Source organism: Poecilia reticulata, linkage group LG11 (assembly GCF_000633615.1).
Source record: "Poecilia reticulata strain Guanapo linkage group LG11, Guppy_female_1.0+MT, whole genome shotgun sequence".
In the NCBI taxonomy this organism is placed as follows: domain Eukaryota; kingdom Metazoa; phylum Chordata; class Actinopteri; order Cyprinodontiformes; family Poeciliidae; genus Poecilia; species Poecilia reticulata.
In genome coordinates, this window is record NC_024341.1 from 18,467,380 (window position 1) to 18,488,359 (window position 20,980).

Consider the following 20,980-nt stretch of genomic DNA (forward strand, 5'->3'; position numbering starts at 1 on the left):
ATAGATAGATAGATAGATAGATAGATAGATAGATAGATAGATAGATAGATAGATAGATAGATAGATAGATAGATAGATAGATAGATAGATAGATATATATACCTATCCATATATATATATGGATGTTGTGACTCTTCCCACCCTCTAATTTAGCTTTCAATCCATTGATAGCTAAATTAGCTGATTATTTGATTATCATGACTCATAGTTTAGGTATCAGGACTCTGAAAGGCTTCGTGTTTTGTTCTCATTGAATTTCTTTAGACGAGAGCATGATGTGTTTTATTTTCTCCCCTTTTCACCTGCTTCATGTTGTCAGACAGGTTCTTTTTCAGTGATTTTTATGTTTTACAGGTCTGACTAATCAGTGACCAGAAATACTTTGCTGCTGCCCGTCAGAGCTCCCTCTACTGTCAACTACTTGAGTCGCCTTGCTGCTCCTGTCCAGTTCGTCCTGAATTCAACCAGCATCGCTCTCTCCTCCTCTGACGCACATCGCCGGTGATTGATGGGCGCTGACTTAGTTTCGGTGTGTGTTGGTGGATAAAAGCAGTTCAATCTAATAAAGAGCAAGCAGAGCGGCCTGTTTATCAGCACCATCAACACACTGAAAGACACACTGAAATGACAAGGGTGTGTTTTCATGGACCCGAGTGTCTGAGTTCTCAGTGTGATCCTGGTTTTGATTATATTACAGTTTAGGTATAAATTTAGCTACTATATAGGGGGAAAATTAAATGAGCTTTTGATGCAGTTAGGATAAATACTAGTATCAGTTTCCTTATGTAAAAGCTGTAAATATAGGCATCTATAGGTCAAAGGTGACCTTTTACGCTTCCTTGAACAGGTTAGAATAGGTCATTACACTTTTTTCCACCAAATCCTTCTCAGATAATGAGATTTTAGTCTGCTCAGCTCTGCTTATTTATTTAGACATGTTGCAATGTGACGTCACGCGGGCAACATCTCCCAGATGGAGAGCACAAACCGCTCACAGACGATGATTACTGTTGGTTTTACCTGTCCTGTTGTCAGCATAACGCACTGAATCTTTAACATAAGCCTGATGTATGAAGGAAAAAGGATGCAGTGCTTTGCTATTAATTGTCAACATTAGGACAACGAGATAACAAGGTCCGAGGGTATCGCACTTTACAGGCTAGGAAAGGGTTTTAATAAAAAACAAATAGGGAGGGGATCAGTTATGCTAGCTTGACTTTGACAACCTTCACATGTAGATGTGCTGCGGGATTCTGTGCTCATGTTCAGTTAAAGAAAAAAAGGCGATTCACACACCAACTCTGACAGTAGAGTTGTGTTTAAATTAGCTAATCAGCCACGGCTGTGTCCAGGCAATCACTTATTAACAACAGCAAAATAAACACCAAGCCTGGAAGCAAAATACTGTAACAGACTGAATATTCTGCTCTTTGTGTGGGAAATGTTTGCGTGTTTTTTTTTTTGTGTTGATTCCTGATACACTAGTGGAGCTGTTGTCAGTTAGTTGCTACGGCAACGAGTCTGTGTGTAGCGTAGGGGACACAGAGAGCGAGACAAAAGAAGAAAACGAGCAGTTTCGAGTTGTTCTTCAGTAGGTATTCTGCTTTATTTGTCTTTAGCTGTGGCACTAAATTAGTAACACCTACATCTCTAGGTTTCATTTATCGTTCTACTGCAGCAGCGCAGCGATGGATGGCATCTAAAAGAATCGTTTTTGGATGTAAACAACAACAGGTAACATGTCAGCAAAACCAGCTGACAAAATGTGCTATAACTCAGCGTGGGTTGCTAGGCAATGGACCGGGGTTGCTAGGTAACGTGCAGGGCTTCGCTGGGGTTACTAGGTGAAGGGCATGTCTGCCAATTTGTGATGTTACATTGCAGAAGCTTTTGAAATAGGTCACCAAAAAACATGAATTTGTTGACAGAAACCAGCTGGGTGGGTTTTTAAACTGTTGGTCTGTTTTAAGGAGGAGCTGAGACCCAAATGGAAGCAGAAAAATATGCAAAATGTGAATTTTACACAACAGACCCCCTTTAAATTACTCATCATATTCACATATATCATGAATTTTGGGCTTTGAACTTATTCAAATCCACACAGAGTCCAAATTGATTCTACTGGCTCAAATATGTACATACAGCTCTATGAAAGTTCTGTTAGCAAATTCCCCGTCAATCACATGGTTTTTGTATCAATCAAGTTTTTTCCATAAGGCTGACTGGAGTTTGAACTTTGTAACTGTTGGTTTGTAGTTACTCTAAACAGGTTGGTTTGCTGGTTTTAAAGGTGGCTCATTCAGTCACTTCCTGAAGCGTAAAGAATAAAACCAGGCAGATTATTTCTCGTCTTCATGCAGGTCTCCTCACGGCGGCTGCATCAACAGATTCATGATCACAGGCATAAATAATGACGCAGTGATCAGATTAGCGCTTCTGTCCAGCTGAGACCGTCTGCATGTCTGGTTCTTCCCATGATGCATTGTCACTTTCTGGGGACGTTTTTCACACACCTGGACCCACTTCCTCCAGTCCTGCATCGCTTTGCGTTTCTTAGTTTGTGCTGTTTTGTCTCTTCTTGCCTCGTCTTTTATTCTTGAGGTATTTTATTTTGCTTGAACTATTAACAAGTTCAAAGTGACTCTTTCTCCCTCTGGATCCGGATCTGTTCTGCCTCTTTAAGTTGGACAGAAACCTTGTTGCTTCTTGGACAACTTGTACTGGTACCAATTGCACTTTATTATAACTAAAAGTGACAATATGATTAGACTGTACTGGGCTGAACATGCCTCTTAGTTATTGACCTCACATTTGTCTAACATGTTCTGTCCAATGAGTTTCTAAAATAAAAGTAATTAAGAAAATACACAAACAGCAAAAACATCAGAATTTTCAGAACATGTCTATTTTGTATGGGGGGTCATAAGGGACTAAATTAAATAAGTAACATTAAATGTGTTATAAAATAAATAAATGTTTAATTTAGTGTTTAGGCATAATTTAATCAAGCAATCAAAGCTGTTGAAGTGCTTTACATATTAACACAAAATTACAAAGTTATAAAGAAAATTCCTTAGAGTTAACAATTGAACAAACTTTACATTTTTATGAGTGACATCACCAAAATCAGACATATCAAATATGTTGGTAAATATGTAATTTATTATGTTTATTTAATAAACATGTCATATGGTCATTAAAATGCTAATTTGTAACAGCCAAAGCAGATAATTAGTTATGTATTTAATTATTTAATGCTTCCTACTACTGCAGCATCACCATAGAATAATTTTATCTGTCAAACTCGCCTACCAAAGTCAAGGGGCGGGGCTATGAGTGTGTGGGTGGGGCAAGGGTGCTTACCTATGGGCGGAACCAGAGGCGGGGCTATGGGTTGGTAGGCGGGGTCAGGGATCGGGGGACGGACAGAATGAATGCCAGCTTCGTATGCAACAAAAATCCTCCATTATGCTTACGGAGGATTAGTTTAGATAGTTTATGATCTTAGCCTCAAAAAATGGGCCAACGCTGATAGGTCAGTGTTATTCCCGCCCTTTCCACACATAGCCCCGCCCACCAACACGTAGCCCCGCCCCTAAACTTTAATGGCCATGTTTGACAGATAAAATTATTTTATGGTGCATTGTCTATTATATGTTTGCATTTTAATCATTTGATGACATACTTAATAAATTGCCTATTAAATAAATTATCAAAATTATTTAAAGATGTTTTTCTTTAATTTTGTCACTTTTAGCCCTTCATAATTTTGTCTCATTTCATTTTTTTCTATTTTGGATTTTCTCTGTCTGGTTTGTCTCCGATTGTTAATCTGGTCCATCTCACTGTCTCTGAGTTTGCAGAAACCCAGTGAGGAGTCTCAGTGCTTTTCCGCTGCGTGAGTCAAGAATGATGAAAGCTCTTATCTGTTTATCTTTTAAATATTTCACAAACTAAAACAACAGAAGAGTTATTTCTCGAAAGTTTGAATCAACATCTGCATCTGACCGACCGAGGCGTGTTTTATGGACCATAAACTTCAGGTCTGCTGCGATGATAGATCGCAGTCTGTCTCTGCTATTTGTTCAGCAGTTTTTCTTTCTCTGTTTAGTTTTGTGGTGAAGCAAGAAGAAGTTATTTCAGTTCCAAGGTCCAAATTCAACAAACACTATCTGCTGCTTTTTAGGTTTTCAGGAAGAAAAAAAAAAAGTTTGATAAAATCTCAACAGAAGAGACAAACGCAAACAAAGGGGAGGAGATCAGGGGAAACATTTCTGATAATATTTAATCCCAGAATTGTCGTCTGGGTTATTTTTGAATTAAGCTGGATCAAACAAATAAGTTTAAAGCAAAACTGACAAACAGTTATCTCACTCCTTCCTGGGAAAACCAGCTGGGTGTGGTGTCAGTGCAGGAATTTGGGGCTCTATTGTTAGAAAAACTTTCTGTAATAATAGATTTTATGAAATTAGGAAATGCATTTTCTTTGGGGATTCATTTTAAAATGAGCCATTCACATCTGGGTATTACACAAGGAGAACAAAACATCCTAGTAAGAACATTCCTGTGCTTTTATGTTATAATATGAAGCTAATGTGTATTTGTCTTTAGCCCACCTTACTCTGACACCCTCTAATAAAAACCATTGGAACCAGTTTTCCTCGGAAATCACTCAACCATCTAAAGCAGTGGTGTCCAAACTTTTTCTGGGAGGCAAAACTGGACAATTTAAACAACTGTCGGACCACAAAATCCATCAAATTAAAAATGCAAAAATTATCTTATAGTGATGTTTTTCTTTATGTATTGTCTACTCAACAAACTACATTTCTATTACATAAAAAATCTAAAACATAAAAAGGTTCTTGGTCTGTTGCCATGTTCAAAGAAAAACAGACAATTTCCACATTTTTTGGGTCATCGGTTGTTTTCTAGTTTGTTGGCCAAATTTTTACTACTCTTGACTTCTGGTCAAGGGCCAAAAAACATCATTTCAAGGGCCACAAATGGCCCCCAGGCCACACTTTTGACACGTCTAATCTAAATTGATGTCTAAAAACGTTTCTTTGTTTTCGGGTCAGGCTAGATCTTAAGTGATAGCTACAGATTTTTAAATACTTTTGTTCCAAATTGAATCAACTTATTTCCATATAAAATATGTATCTCAGTAAGGAATGCAAACTACAACACATTCGCTCAGCATTTTACTCCATTAAACATGACAGAAGATGTTTACAGACAGATGCTATAGAGTATGGCTGTAAATATATGAGACGCAAACCAAAATGCAAAAAAACCCAAACAGGTTATTACTATAAATATTGCTACATCTTACAGCTTGGGTTGCTAGGTAACAGGCAGGACTCCCATAAGGTTGCTAGGTAACATCAGTGCCCATCAATTGTGACTAAACAATCATGAGAGTTTTGAAACGGCTTCATTTACAGACACCAAAAAACCGTCACTGTGTTTTTTAAGCTATTTATTTGATTTTAGAAGCAAGACAAAAACATCTGAAATGCAAATTTTGCATAAAAAGAACCCTTTAAAACTTGCTTGTGTCATAATTTGAGACATAATAAATCAATGTAGAGTTGCTACAAAATAAATATCAGGAATGAGATTGAGACAATTACTTCTTGTTACTGAGTATGCTAATGTTAGCATTAGCATGTTTTATTAAAGCTTGAACTGTCTCCACAACCAAATCAGTCACCTACACTTGACAATTTATTATTTGGACTTTGTCACAGGTTTTTGCTAATACTTTACATTATTTAAATGTTTCTAAAACTTGACTTGAAATAAAAAATAAACCTTATTAATGAAAGGACATGTTTCCCTAGGAGCAGTCAGCTCTAGTAATTATATTTAGTTTAAGGTAAAGTGTCAACAACACGCACGCGCACGCACACACACGCACACGCACACACACACACACATATATACACACACACACACACACGCACATCCTCCGTTTTCCTATGTCAACACTGTCAGCAGTAAAATTAGGTGAAAATTTCTCTCTTTGTTTTTACACTTGCAAACTGTTTCCTGAAGCTGTTAGGGACTCTGAAAAATGACTGACGACTTCCTGTGTGTGCTAACAATGTAAGGCGTTCAGCCTTGACAATATACCGCGGACCGACTCTGAACTCCAGAACCTGGGTCTGCCTGACATTGCAGGTTCTCCAGAACGACCCACAAAACAACCCTCACAAATCTCTGCGTGCTTCATGTCAAATAAACGTTGAATTACTGACCAGGCAGAACAGAGAAAAGTGAAACGTTCCCTTTAAATTCCTTGCGGTGTGACTTTCCTGCCCTGGCTGTTGGTTTGGGTCTAAGACTTCCTGTTCCCAGTGTCGCTGCCAGCTGGTACAAATTTGCGCCAGCCCCCTAACACACCAGCCCCCTGTTGACACACATCACAGCCGTGAGAATGTGAGCGTCCGTCAGGCTCAGATTCCCAGGCTGACCTCCGGGGTGCTCCGGGGCTCCTGATAGGTTTTGAGGCTTGTTGGTTAATCGACTGCATGATTGATTGGTGGCAGAGAAACGCTGGTTTCTCTCAGGGCGCATTGAGCCAACTTCAGGCTTTACAGGCTCTGATTTACGCCGGTAAAAAACAGGAATCATAAAAATACCAATTAATTGGCAATTTTATCATGATWAAAATGTTTTAATAGACGGTCAAAGGCTTTTTCAAATCAACATGTTTTCCAATAAAGAACAGTGTGATTTTTTGCTAGATTATTGAATCTTGCGATAACACGCACTTAATATCATTTTTATAATGTTTTTCAATGCAAAAACACAAAATATTACAAACCTTTTTGGTCTAATTTCTAGTACAAATATCTTTGTACACTTGAAATATGGCAAAACAAACTTGCAAGCATCTTCTCAGCAAGATATATGAGCTTGTTTTAAGTCAATAATTCCTTAATATTGATGAAAAAGTTCTAGTTTCACTGGTAAAATATTTAACTTACAGGAAAAATGTCACATTATAAAAGAAATAGTCTGCCAGTGTAACTAGAAACTTTTCATTAATATTAAGGAATTATTCTCTTAAATAATAATTGCAATAGCTTACTGAAAAGTTACTTGTAAGTCAGTTTTGTCTTATTTTCTGTGCACTGCATAACTGCAGTAGAAACTAGACTGAAAATACTTTAGTGGTTTTGCAGAGTAGAAGAAATAATACCAGAACAAACTAAAGCAACAAGACTAAAATGATGTGTTTCTGACATAACGATAAAGTTGTGTCCTTTATTTAGGTTTTACTTTTTCTTTATTTTCTACTGACTTAATCAAAGTTCAGAGTCAACTTAAATAGAAGCTGTTAACTGACAAAACGAACTGTCTGGGTTGCTAGGTGACGGGCAGAGTTCCGCTGTGGTTGCTAGGTAACGGTTTGCACTTTGTTGAGGTTACTAGGTCAAGTGCAATGTCCGCTGATTTGTGACGTTACATCCAACAGGTTTTTGAAACGGGTCATTTCCAGACACCAAAAAACATGAACTTGCTGCCAAAACATCGGGGTGTTTTTAAAAGCGCCTAGTCTGTTTTGAGCAGCAGCAGAAACACGAATGGAAGAACAAAAATAAGCAAAATGTGAATTTTTCATAATAGATCCCCTTTAACAAGCATTAATGCCCTCAGTCTTCCTTATCTCTGCTGTGTTTGCTTAACACTACACAAAAGCCCTACGATGGTGTTAAAATTCATATTTTTATCTTGACTGAAGCATTTTATGTTCGCAAAACAAACAGTTAATTAAACATGTGTTTTTGCTGTTACTGAGTGAGCAGATTTACTGTGAAATCAAAGGCGTTTTGCTGGTAACATTCCGGTAAAGTGCAGCTGCATTTTAACACAAAGCTGAAAATGAGATGGATATTTCTGCGCTGCGGTTTTCTGATTAATAACACACATTTTCAAAGCAGACGGTTCTCGTCCAGCGCTGCGCTCTGATTGGTTCACCACCGACGGCCCATTCCTATCTGAGCGCCAGGCCTGTCCAGAACAGGAGAAGAATCACCTGAGAAGCTCCTGTTCCACATCCTGCGTGTCACCAGATCTCCTTTGGGTCTCTGGATGGGTCCCGGTCCCGACGCCTGCTGGCTCAGAGTCTCGTTCAGAGCCTGAGCGTACAGCATCACGCCGTCGTAGAAATCTGCCGCTATCAGGTTGTACTGACAGGGAAACACAGACGCGTCACGTCAACAGGAAATGTCTGCCTGACGTCATCCTGCCACGATGGATGTATTTACCAGAGAGTCTTCGATGGTGAAGTTGAAACTTTCTTTTGCGTCTCTTTTCAGATCTTCAACAAACTTGAGATATTCTTGGTTCTGAGGCTCCATGTAGGTCAGCACCTTCACACTCTGACAGGAGACGGTAAAAACAATAAATTCACCTGTAAGACTGAACTACTTCAGAGAAACGAGCAGAGTGACCTCTCACCCTGAAGGCCATTTTGGCTGCGTGGTCGTCCTGGTCTCCTCGGTACCAGGGCCTGGCGGCAGAGTTAGGAAGTAACTAGTTACATTTACTCAATTATGTTTACCTCAGTTACCTTTTTTTTTTAAACTTACTTTTCAGAGTATTTTTACTACGTCATACCTTTTACTTTTCTTTGAATACATTTATTATGACATATGGCTTCTAGGAAACTCATTTTCATTTTGGGCCAAATTAAGATCATAAATGCTCTTAAAGGGCCAGAATGTACTGATAAAACCAGCCAGCACACTGTTAAAAATATTAATGAATTCTTAAAGTTATATAATATTTAACATCTTTTCAGTCCCACCAGAATTTCACGATTGTTTTTGTGATTATTTGCAATAAAAATCAAACTGTGTGTCGTACTAATTTGGAAATATTTGTGCTTATTTATGACGGTAAATGCGATTTTTTATTACTTGATGTATAGATCATAGACTATAATCTGACATCATTGAAAGCTGAAGCAGCTGTTTAGTACAAGTAAGAACGTTTTTGACAACTTTTGAAAAAAATCTATAATAAACTCCCAATTATATATTAGAGAAAAAACTGCAGGGATTTGTTAATTTTGTGTGAATTTCCACAATAATTCGCAAGAAACTGGAGAGACTGATTGATATAATATGGCAGTAAACAGATAAAAACTGCATTGATTTGATTGATAACATTACATTTAACCACACTTAGTGTTTAGTCTAGAATCTAGGGCCACCTAAAAAACTGTGGTGGGCCAGATTTGGCCCACGGGCCTCGAGTTTGACTTAGTGGGTAGAAAATTTCTGGATTTTCAACCAATTGAAGGAGGAACAAAGATGTTTTAACCAAAAATTCAAACAGGTTTAACAAAAACCAGTAGTTTTTGATAAATTTCCATAAGTTTTTTGTTGAAAGAAACTTATTTAAAAAAATTTCTGTTGCCTGATTTTTTTGTGCTAATTAAATGTATTATTGTCATTCTCATCCTTAAAATATAAAAATTTCCACTTAACTTTATATTTTGGTCCGTCTGATTATGTAACTTTTAAATATTAAATGACTGATAATTTGATCAGTTACATTTTTACTCTCACTTGAGTATTTTCTACCCACCTCTGCACGTCGTTTCGTCCGCCACTCAGACCCTCAGCAAAAAGGTCAATGAAGAGGAAGACAAAGTCCTCCAGGTCCACCCTGTCCTTCCAGAACTGGACCATCAGGTTCCGTAAGATGTCCCGCGGACAGCAGACGTACACCACTGCCAGAGACAGGAAACCATTACAACAGATTATTTTTATTATGAAGGAAACAAACAGAAACCAGCAAAGAGACTTTGATGCTTTATGGGGGAAAACCAACCTGGAAACAGAATTTCACTGCAAAAACCCAAAATCTCACCAAATATTTTGTCTAGTTCTTATTGAATATATTAGAACACTTTAAATAAGACAAACCTAACTTACAATGAACTTTTCAGGAAGATATAGGAGTTGGTTTTTAAAATAATTATTTAATATTAACAAAATAGAGCTGCATCCACTGACATGTTATTATGACGCAATATTAAGATCAGGTAAGGAAAAAAATAAATAAATTATGAGATTAAAAACATAATATTACCAGAATAAAGCTGTAGTTTTACCAAAATAGTTGTAATATTACAAGAATAAAGGCGTAATATTTCGAGATTTGAGTTGAGTTGATTTTGACTTTATTGAATGTAGTAAAAGAACAAAACAAATAAAATACATTTAAAACAAAAGCAAACAAAAGAAGAACAGCAGTAAAGTATATTTGCACTTTCAAATGAGGGGGTAAAATTATGAATATATTTTTACACTCATTTACAGCATCATCCAATAAAGAGAAGAAAGTCATAGCAGCAGACAGTCGCTAATCATTTCAAAGTCCTACTACTGATAATAATTTGATGTTGATGAGTTAACAGATTATTTCCTTATTTGTAAAACAAATAGCAAAATATAACTTCACAAGGTGCTCAACATTCCTCCTTTTGATTAAGTTATCCTATACTCCTTTATAACATGGGAAAAATGTCTGAAATAATAAATAATAAATCTTTAAAACTAGAAGTTTTTAAAGAATCAATTTTAATGAATTATTTATGCAAAGCAAACTCCTATATTTTGGTAAAAGTTACCTGTTTTGTCTTATTTTAAGTGTACTAAGATCTCTGCACTACAAACAGACCAGTAATACTTGGTAGGATTTTGTGTTTTTGCAGTGTTTTGTTTCTTTTAATCATCTTCAACGTTAAACTGTCTGCATTTACTTGTTGCTGAATCCTTGAAGCTGGTTTTGACTCAACTTTCTGTCCTTTTGTGTCTTTTGATTTGGGTTTTTGTTTATCTCCTTAATGTGACTTTTATTTGCCACAGCCACTTTAACTCCTTTTGGTTTTGGAAGAGGTTGTCTTCATACGTTAAATGTGACTCTCTCTCTCTCTATCTTTGTGGTGATTTTGCTGTTTTCTTCCACTCTGAAGCCGCTCTGATCTCGTTTGGTCGTTTTCTCACATTGCACTCGTCTAACGTCATTGTGCCGTTCTCAGAGCCCTTCAGGGTCCAGTTGGACTCCAGCAGATTGTGAACCAGGCACGGCTCAGGGCTCGTGACCTCAGCTCTCCGTTTCCATGGCAATAATCAAAGAACCCCCTCTAACGAGCTCAGCGGCTAGACAGGACACACTCGTTAGGGATCGTTATGAACAATACTTCGGCAAAGGTGTCAACTCAACCCTCGAGACAACAGATAAACCGAAATCGAATACATGTTGAGAGAAGCTAGTCTGAATATTTTCACAGATAATCTCAGTTTGTTCAGCAACAGGATGCAGACTTGGGAATATGACATGTTCTTGGGCCAGATTCTTGTTCTTTTGTCCTCCATGTTTCTGCTTTCCTAATTTTTTTTTTAAGCATATTGTCCAATTTATGTTGTCATAGCATTAGAGCTAAAGAAAAAACTGTTGCTTAAATGGGATATATTCTGCAAATTTATAATTTTGCATGTTTTTGTACTTACATTTGTGTCCCTACTGCTACTAAAAGCAGCTCGAGCGCTTATAAAGAAACGCCCAGACATTTTTTTGGTGATAGTTAATGTTTTTTGGTGTCTGGAAAAAGAGCAGTTTCAAAGCCACATTCCATGGGCAACATGGAATGTGACTAGCAACCGTTACCTAGCAACCCCAGCCCTGTCACCTAGCAACCCAAACGGAGCTGCAGCATGTTTGGTCAGCTGGTTTCACCATCTTATGCGCTGCATAATTGCTGCTGGAAAAGACAAGAGTTTTATTGCTGACTTACCATTCAGAAATCACATGCTGCAACCTTGTTGGTTGTGCAGGAGGCTCTACTTCTGCTTTCAAAGATGAATGGTTATATAATTTCTCATCTGTTTGTAGTCATTTTCACGTGTGAGTGTAAACATTGAGTTGGGGGGCGTGGCCTGCATCAGCTTATTTGGATTTAAAGTGACAGGACGCCCTAAAACAGCTCAAACCAGGCAGAACTAAAATCTCATTATCTAAGATTTTGTGCAAAAGATGTAATGAACATGTTTTATAGAGTCTATAGATCTATCCTAACCTGTTCAAAGAAGCACAATGGGTCGCCTTTATGCCACTAGAATAAAGTCTGACTCTTTGAAAGAAAGATCTGGAATGGTTAAAAACATTAGCACCATACTCTAGGTTGTTTTTCACCAGATAATAAAATATTAAAGTTGCATGAGAACAAGTGAAAGCATCCTTCCTGCACCCTCCAGTCGAACCACATTCTGTTTAAATCTGGAGCAGACTGAAAATACCAGCCTCCCCAGTGTCACTCAAAGGCCTCCACAGAAAGAAAAATGTCCCTCCCCGGCCCGCGCCGCTGGGTCCCCCGAGGTGGACCCAATAACTGCGGGCAGCGACTTTCACATGTGAAACCCAGAAAGTTCCACCATGTTTGTTTTTCATAAACTGTTTTTAATAAAACTCTAAAACAAAAAAAAAAAAAAAGAAAAAAAGGCAGAGCAGAAACTTTTCACTGACACACAAACACATGTTCTCTGTTTCCATGACTTCAGAGGACATTAATCCAACTGACACCTATTTCAGAAAACTTTCTCCAGTTGTTCCCATAGCAACCGCTCGCCTAACCCTTTCCTCAACCTCAGCCGGACCATAAACGTCTTAACTTTAACACGTTTTGATATACGATACGTGAAACTGCAGACACTTCCCCATAATCTGGCTGTGTAAACAGATTTGCATGAATTATGTCTGCCAAGCGCGCAGACACACACCGAGGGGTGATTACTTTGAGGACGGCCAGCGTTGCCGGGGGCAGCAGCTGGTGTCGCTTACAGAGAGGAGCAGTTAACCGACCGGGCCCGTGATGATGTCATCCCAAACACCAAACTGCACCGGGTACGCCTCGGACCTGCTGGGGTCCAAACCTGAGGCTTACCAACACTGACGTCACTGACACCTGAACAGGTTATCTATGCAGAAACTTTATGAAATCCACACAAACAGCAGCAGATTTATGGGGAAAATGCTTTAAATTAAGTCACAAAATGTAACACACCAAGCTTTGTGCTAGTGAAAATTAAAGAACAGATTATGAAATCATCACCACTGCAAAGCCACAAAATCTTACTATGTTTTTTTGGTCTCATTTTCACCTCAAATATCTTCAAATTCAACAAAACTACAAGTAACTTTTAAGCAAGATAAAGGAGCTTGTTTAAAGTAAATAATTATGTAATATTGGTAAAAAGTACTAGATCCACTGGCAGATTTTTTTCACTTTTTTCACAACCGACATGGCACCGTTACCTAGCAACCCCAGCCAAGCGCAGCCCGTTAAAGTTACTTTTGTCTCTCTTCAAGTATACTGAGAAATTTGCACTAAATCAAAAATACTTTGTAAGATTTTGTGTTTTTACAGTGTATCAGTGTGTAAAGGGTTATACACAACTACGTATTGTAGCTAGAAAAAAAAAGGAAATTTCCATTAAAATCTTGAAAATGTTGAGACTAATCTCAGAAAACACCTAGAAAGAAAACTTGGAAATTTCTTATTTTCAAAAGTCAAACGTTTTCAACTGGAAAGCGACGCTGTGGTATTAAAGAGACTCTTCAGGCATAAAAATAATTCAGTGGCCCAAAGTTCCTCCACAGTGATGTGAAAAACTCATTACAGTCATCACCAACACATAACGGCAGACGTCGCTGCCAAAAGTGGCACGACCAGTTATTAGATTTAGCGGGAAAACGGCCAGGTTGTTTCACACCAACACCTTCACAACACGACAAGTTAATGGACCAAGGTGTTTCCTAAACACCACATGACTTTTAAAAACAGGGCTGCTATTGTTCACACGAAACCTGACAAAACACAAGACCAACTAGCAGAGATCTTGTTTACCTAAGAAATTTCAGTTTTATTTGGAAAAGATTACAAAGTTGGGAAAAGAAGCATCTGTAGTATATTTTACTCCTTAAAACTCATTGCTTGATTTCTTTACTGATTAAGTAACAAAGCAGACATAGTCGTAGAAATATCAGATAATTAGCTTAATGAATATGACCAACAGGAGAATAAATGCTACAAATGTTGTTGGGATTTTGTGCCTATCATACTAAAAATGCTACTAGACGCCCTCTGGTGTCCACCTAGTGGTCGAAATGTGAACTACAAGTGATTCATGGAAGCCAGTGTGAAATGTGTCGACCGCATCAAATTTTCCTGCTAAACTCTGATAAAACTGAGTATATTCTGAAATAAAGCAAATAATTTTGTTTGCTAGTCTTTTCTACATATTATATATTAAAATAGACAACATGTGACCAAAGTTCAAAGAGCTATTTCTAATTTTGAGTTTGAAGCTTTTTAGCGACACTAGGCAACAAACAAATTAAGAAATGTATAATTGTGCATGTATCTTAATAATGCAACTTCTGATTACAAAAAATAACTTACAAAGAAATTATTATTTACATACATTAATAACCTACAATATGGGATAGAAGTTTTTAGGATGGTACAGTAAAGGGAACTTTCAGTATTTAGCTTTATTTCAATCGCCGCAGAATGAAAACAAACGGTTATTCAGAAATGTGTTGAAATTTAATTTGTAAGACTGATTTTATATTGTGGAAAAAAGAGCTGGGAGCTCATGGAACTGCAGCAAAGGAATGTTGCTGTATTTAACAACACAGCACATAATTGTTAGGTAGCAATAGAAAGACATGTTTGACTTTTACAAATAAAACTGAGGTTTCCAGGTTCTGTCACATATAGTTATTTTATTTTTTATTATCTGGCTTTGACTAGACCGCTCTAATACATAAATGTGTTCCATCCTTTCGCTGTAGGTAGATCTCTGCCAAACTCAACTCTTCTGCAACCAATCCTGTTTTTCCCCAGGATTGGTTTGTATTTTCTGTAGATGGACCACCACAGCCTAATGCTGCCACCACCATGCTGCACCATAGTGAATTGTAGTTCAATTTGCTCATCTTCCAGATGTTTTTGGGGTCTCTTATGGCTTTTCTCTGCCACGTCTAGCCGTCCTGGGAACAGATCATCTGCTTTGTGTATCCAGGAATATTTGGACGATTATCAAAGAATTTCAAGGACAAAAACATTTGATGCTGAAAAGTCCAACCCCGATAAAAACAAAGGAAACGAAGCGTATCTGCTCTCTGATTTAGCAGGAATCAGATGATCAGGTTTCAAGTTGGAATAAGTCTTTATAGTCAAGGCGTGCGGTTATATGTGATACCTTAACTTGCGCAGTTACTTCACTCCGTGACGGCAGCGGCATGTTTCACATTAAATAAGCAAAAAAAGAACCAAAGGGGCAGATTACTTACAGGTGTGTGCAACAAATGCACTCACGTTAGTCTTTCCAACCGAGGGGGGCAAAAAGCACTCAACTGATTCTGTTTCTAAGCTGAAGCCCCACACAGAGGACCAGGCTGTCCTGACGATGCAGGAATGTCCTTACGATGCAGGAATGTCGTCACTCCCGAGGCCCTAAACCGAAATGACTGCCAATAAATGTAGGATGTAAAACAAAACAAAAAAAGCACACAAACTCAATTGGAGACAAAGATATAAAACCGAGGTCAGTCATTAACCAGTACGTAGAAAAATCAAGCAATAATTAACCTTCATTTAACAACATCAAGGGAGGCAGAGAGCTCTAAAACGAGGGAGGATGAGGAAAGAAACGGGAAAGAACGCATGGGAGTGAAGAGGAATCAAAACAGGGAAGTCAGAGCAGCTGAAGTGTTGGACCTCGATTGATCATCCAAACACGACGGATGACGGGCCATAAAGAAGAAGGGAAGAGCTACGGAAAGCTAGAAGGACATACAGCTTAATTTTTATCCCAGCATCTGATTGAATTTATTAAGTGAAAAAAGTTTTTCAAACCAACCCTGTGCTGTGTGAATAGACTGCCATCAACTGGACAAATATTGGCATTTTTACCAGAGTTTAACTCAAATGACGTAAAACAGCATCTCAATCACATTCAAGTCTGCAAGATCTCAAAATCTGAACCAAGTACCTTTGAAAAAAGACAAAACTAACTTACAAGTAACTTTTTCACAAGATGCAGGAATTTGTTTTAAGTCAATAATTCTTTAATATTGATTTTAAAAAGTACTAGTTCCACTGGCAGATTATTTGAATTGTAATATGGAAAGAAATTTCATGTTATAAGTGAAAAACGTCTGCCAGTGAAACTGTTTTACCAATTTTTAAGGATTATTTTTTCTCAAAAAGCTCCTAAAGCTTGGGGAAAAAAAGAAAAGATAGCTGTGAGTTTTGTCTTATTTCAAATGTAGTTATTTTGCACTGGAAACTAGGCTTTTTTTCCCTCACTTTTTAATAATAATAAAATAAAAAAAGACAAATGACAGAAAATAAACTTAAAAACTACCTTGTATTTAAATAATTTCTTCTGAGGGATGAACTTCAAAGTCAACTTAAATAGAAGCCGTAGAACACATGGCACCAACTGACAACTGGGTTGCTAGGTGACGGGCAGTGTTCCGCTGTGGTTGCTAGGTAACAGGTTGGGTTTTCCTGGGGTTACTAGGTCAAGTGCAGTGCCTGCTGATTTGTGACGCTATTCACCTGATTTTTGAAATGTCTTATTTCCAGACACCAAAAAACATTAATTAACTGCCAAAACACAAGTTGGTGCTTTTTTAAGCGCTTAGTCTTTTTTTCAAGCAGCAGAAACCCAAAAGGAAGTACAAAAATGTGCAAATTGTGAATTTTGCGTAATACATCCCCTTTAAGGTATTTATAATCTTGTGCAAAACAGGCTTAAGTGGATAAATGAGAAATCAGAAGAATTTTAGTGAATCTTTTCATCCAATTAATCGATTAATCTTCAAAATAATTGGTAGAATTAATTTGTAAAAGCAATAAACGGTTGAGACGTCCTACTTTTTATAGGCACTGTATAGAAATCAATGATGAATTCTGCACTCGGTCATAACTGTGGATCTCCAAGACAGCAAATCAATAAATGAAATGAAGTGGAGAAATGAAGAGGCAGCTCCAAGACTCGAGCAAACAGTGAAAGCAGCTGTAGGGTCAAAGTTCAGATGCCTTCGACTGATCACTGGAGATAAAGCAGGAAGAGAGGGGAAAGGAAGCTGACCTCTGCCGTTGTCTCTGATCTTTTGCACCGCCAGCTTGTAGTTGATGTCGGTCTCCAGCGAGTAGTCGTAGGCGGTGATGTTCTGGTCCCTCAGCATTTCGTACACGCCCTCCACGGTGAAGTAGTACGGCCTGTCGTAGTTGCTGTCCTTGTTGTTGTCAGTGTAGACCAGCATGACGTGCCGCATCCAATCAAACTCCTGCTGGAACTTCAAGCTGAACTCGCCCAGCTTTGCGTGAGTCGGGCCCGTGTTGGTGACTGCCGCATAAAACTTAAAGCCTGTGGCGCGAGCGCCGGCGGTCACCATGGGAACATCCCAGTGGGTGGTGAAGCGAGCGACCGGCGAGGAAGAGAATTCGCATCCAGGCCCGATGAAAGCCCAGGGATCGTGGGCTAATTTCAGGTCGACGGCCACCAGAGGCGCCATGGAGTCGGAGCAGTAGCCGTCGGTGTTCTCAGAGTTGCCGTTGACCAGATGCAGCTTCAGGCCCGGGAGCAGCCAGGGGTCACAGTTCACCCGTGAGATGGCCTGGTAGAGGGCCGGCGCTACCCGGAGCCACGACCAGGGATACTCTGTGTTGGTCTTTGGCAAGATAGCTGCGATGGTGACCGTCTGGCGGCCATCAGTCGCGTTGCCAGAGGCGAAGACGCAGTCGTCTGATTGGATGAGGGGAAGAAAGAGGAGGAGCAGGAGGCAGAGCCGAGGCAGCATGACGAAGAGGAGTTTGGTCGCCTGACAGACAGTCTGCAGGGAAAAGAAAACACTTTGATAAACATCAACGCTGTGGAGAAACATTCTGATAATTTACAGCAACTTAAAATGATCTGTTTTGAGTTACTGTGGGAAATGATTAATTTAAATAATTAACAATTGTAGTAATCGATTCATTGTCAACTAGCGCATACAGATGCTAAAAACAAATTCATTTTCTGAAAAAAATAAAGTCCAAACTGTTTTAAAAATATAAATATTTTGTATTTAACATAATAATTTTGGAAAAACTTCTAAAACTGGAGGAAAAAAATGGCGTGAAAATTTTGCTTGACTTGGAAATCTTGTCTTTTTTTTTTTTAAATCAACCCTCAACACTGGTTGAAGATCAGATGGTTTTTAGTTATACTGGTTACACTGGTATTATATACCAATATATATTGTTCTGCTTTATTTAAATGACAGTGAGGACTTGGAATTATTATGGAATTGGGTTTTTATTCATTATTATTACTACTATTTGCTTTTTCTCATTGGGAATTTTGGTACATTTGTGTATTTGTAACAAAAACCTTTCAATAAATATATGAAACACAAAAAAAACTTCATCTGCAAACACCTGCTTCACCTGGGTCAAAATCTGTAATAAAAAAACAAAACAAAAGCTCTTATTAAATTAAACTGGGTATCCAGTTATTCTTCGGTTAATCCCAAGAAATTGCTAGCAGATTAGCCTTAAACTGTACTGATGTTAAGTCAAGCAGAAAAGTTTATCATATTTTTAAGCTGCAGATGCAACGTTTGCTACAAATAAGAGTTCACTAAAGCACTGCTGTTACTGCAATTTTAAGCAATAAAATGTTTATTTTATTAAATTGTTTGTTTATTTTTATGTTTTATGTATTACTAATATTGTAAAAAATCAGCAGCGTGAGATTTTTTTTCATTTGATTAATCAATTAGTCGTCAGAATAATCAATTACTAAAATAATCTTTAGTTGTAGCCCTAAAATAACAGCAGCTTGTTTACTTGCTGATTTAATGCGTCTGGGTTTTTTTTTGGTGCAGAACGTCTCACATTAATGACGTTAAAAAATGTGTTTCAGGTCAGGAAGTGATTCAGAAACCCTTTAATAGGTGATGCATTAATTCGTTTCTGATTTGGTACAACATGTGGACGTGGAACAGATCAGAATAGTTCAGACTGCCGTGAAAAAGTTGCGTTCAGCTGCTGTGTGAACAAAGCATTTGTGTTGATCTATTACACAAAATCCCAATAAAAAGAAAGGGTGTGAATATTTTTGTCTGCCTGCTGACTGAGTTTTTAGTAAATAAACTTGTTTTAGTGTTAAACAGGCTGTCAGGCGAAACCTAAACCAGCTAAACTCTCCGTAGATCAAATTAGGAAACTTTCCTTTTCCTGTTAAATTAAATCCAGAGTGATTCATCCTCTTTTATGAATGAAAAGAACATCTCAAAACTAATGGATCCTCTTGAGGAACTGTTGCGGCATGTGAAACCTCAGCCAGCGTTTCCATGTGGGATCCATAAACTGTTACCCATTAGCACCATGTGGGCCCCATGTGTGCTTGAGGGTCCACATATATGGAAGTAATGTGTGCAACTGAGCTGTTATGAGCTAATTGCAAGTTAAACAGAAGGAGCCCAGCCTGTTTACCGTTCGAGTAATGAGTAAACGCTTTCCGACGAACAGAGACAGTGAAGATCTGATGCGCCGCTCTGTGAACCGTTCAGACGGACATCAGAGTGAAACGCAGTAAACCTGAGCAACGAATACTACATGAAAACATTTACAGAAGGTTTTTTTTTAATCTTTCACAGTTTCATCTGTGACTCACTGAGGCTGCCGGTGCGTTTCAGGTCATGATGTGATTCAGAACATTTTTAATAGGTGATGATGAACCACAGAAACCAACGCAAAGAGCATCTTCACTGGGGGAACTTAAACACTGAGGATAATTAATTACACATCTCATTTCTTTATCAGAAGGAACACCAAAGCAATAAATATGCGTGTGTGTTTGTGCTGCGGTAGATGTGTGTGAGCGCCATTGTTCTCATGCAAGCCTTCAGACTTATATAAGTCTTGCGAAACAGCAGCAGAGACTCAGCAGTCGCAGCAGATCAAACAGGACACAGCTGAGCCTGTTGTTCTGATTCATCTTTATGCATCTTCATCGTCAGATCAAATTAACGAGGAAGGAAATGGCAGCATCAACGTCTGCTAGGAGAAACTTCAAAAAGAGAGAAAGAAGTTGCTTTTCATTTACAGAAGCTCTAATTGTGACCTCAAATGAGTGAGATTAAAAATCACGTTAAGAAGATGAGATCTTTGTAATCTGGACGTAGTGATGGACCTGAACCTTCAGAGCCACTTAAAGACGATTACAAAGTTGGTCTTCTGTCACCTGAAGAACATTTCCAGGATTAAACGACTAATATCCCAACAAGATCTAGAGAAACTCATCCATATCTGTATACAGGGCTCAAATGGAGCCAAAATTGACTCCATCACCAGTTTTTAAATCCAGTTTGTCAAAGAATTATTTTAAAATCAGGAATAGTCAACTTAGTTCCAACATTTTTGGTATTTAGGAGTCTTTTCCTTCCTGATAGTCCACTAAACTGTTTGTTTGGGGACCAAAGTTGCAACATTGTTACATTTTCATCTGCTTTCTCCCTCCACTGTGTCAAACGATCCAAACTATTGAAAAACCCCTTCCCCTCCTCGCCTGTAGTGGCGCTGCACCAAGAACCACTGAAGGAAATGACAAGGAAACCTCTGAGGAAGACATGAGCGCAACTTCCTTCTACACAAAACGTAAACAAAAATGGATTGACATCAGTTTTTAACGCTTGGAGGATTTCTCTTTGGTTGTTGCTGAAAGACCACGAGTCATTTCTACAACCAAAGCCAAGCACAAGAGTTTGTGTTGGTTGTGTTTACCCAGAATTCCCTGTGTTGTAGTCCACTTCCTGCATTTGGAGCGGTCTTCAGTCCGCTTGCCGTAAAAACACAAAATCCTACCAAGAATTAATATATTCCAATATTGGAATA

General features: G+C 38.3%; 1 protein-coding gene across 2 annotated transcripts in view; it reads right to left on the bottom strand.

Annotated features, from left to right (window-relative positions):
• The window catches only part of npr1a (natriuretic peptide receptor 1a), a 45,639-nt gene that overhangs the window by 21,763 nt on the left and 2,896 nt on the right, over positions 1-20,980 (bottom strand). For both annotated transcript variants that reach the window (XM_008422285.2, XM_008422286.2), the window contains exons 2-6: positions 17,190-17,934; positions 9,607-9,751; positions 8,473-8,524; positions 8,280-8,393; positions 8,048-8,201 (exon numbers count right to left, since the gene is read on the bottom strand). In XM_008422285.2, the coding sequence (XP_008420507.1) occupies positions 8,048-8,201; positions 8,280-8,393; positions 8,473-8,524; positions 9,607-9,751; positions 17,190-17,901 (1,177 nt within the window). In that variant the 5' untranslated portion in view covers positions 17,902-17,934. The remainder of the gene's footprint in view (positions 1-8,047; positions 8,202-8,279; positions 8,394-8,472; positions 8,525-9,606; positions 9,752-17,189; positions 17,935-20,980) is intronic.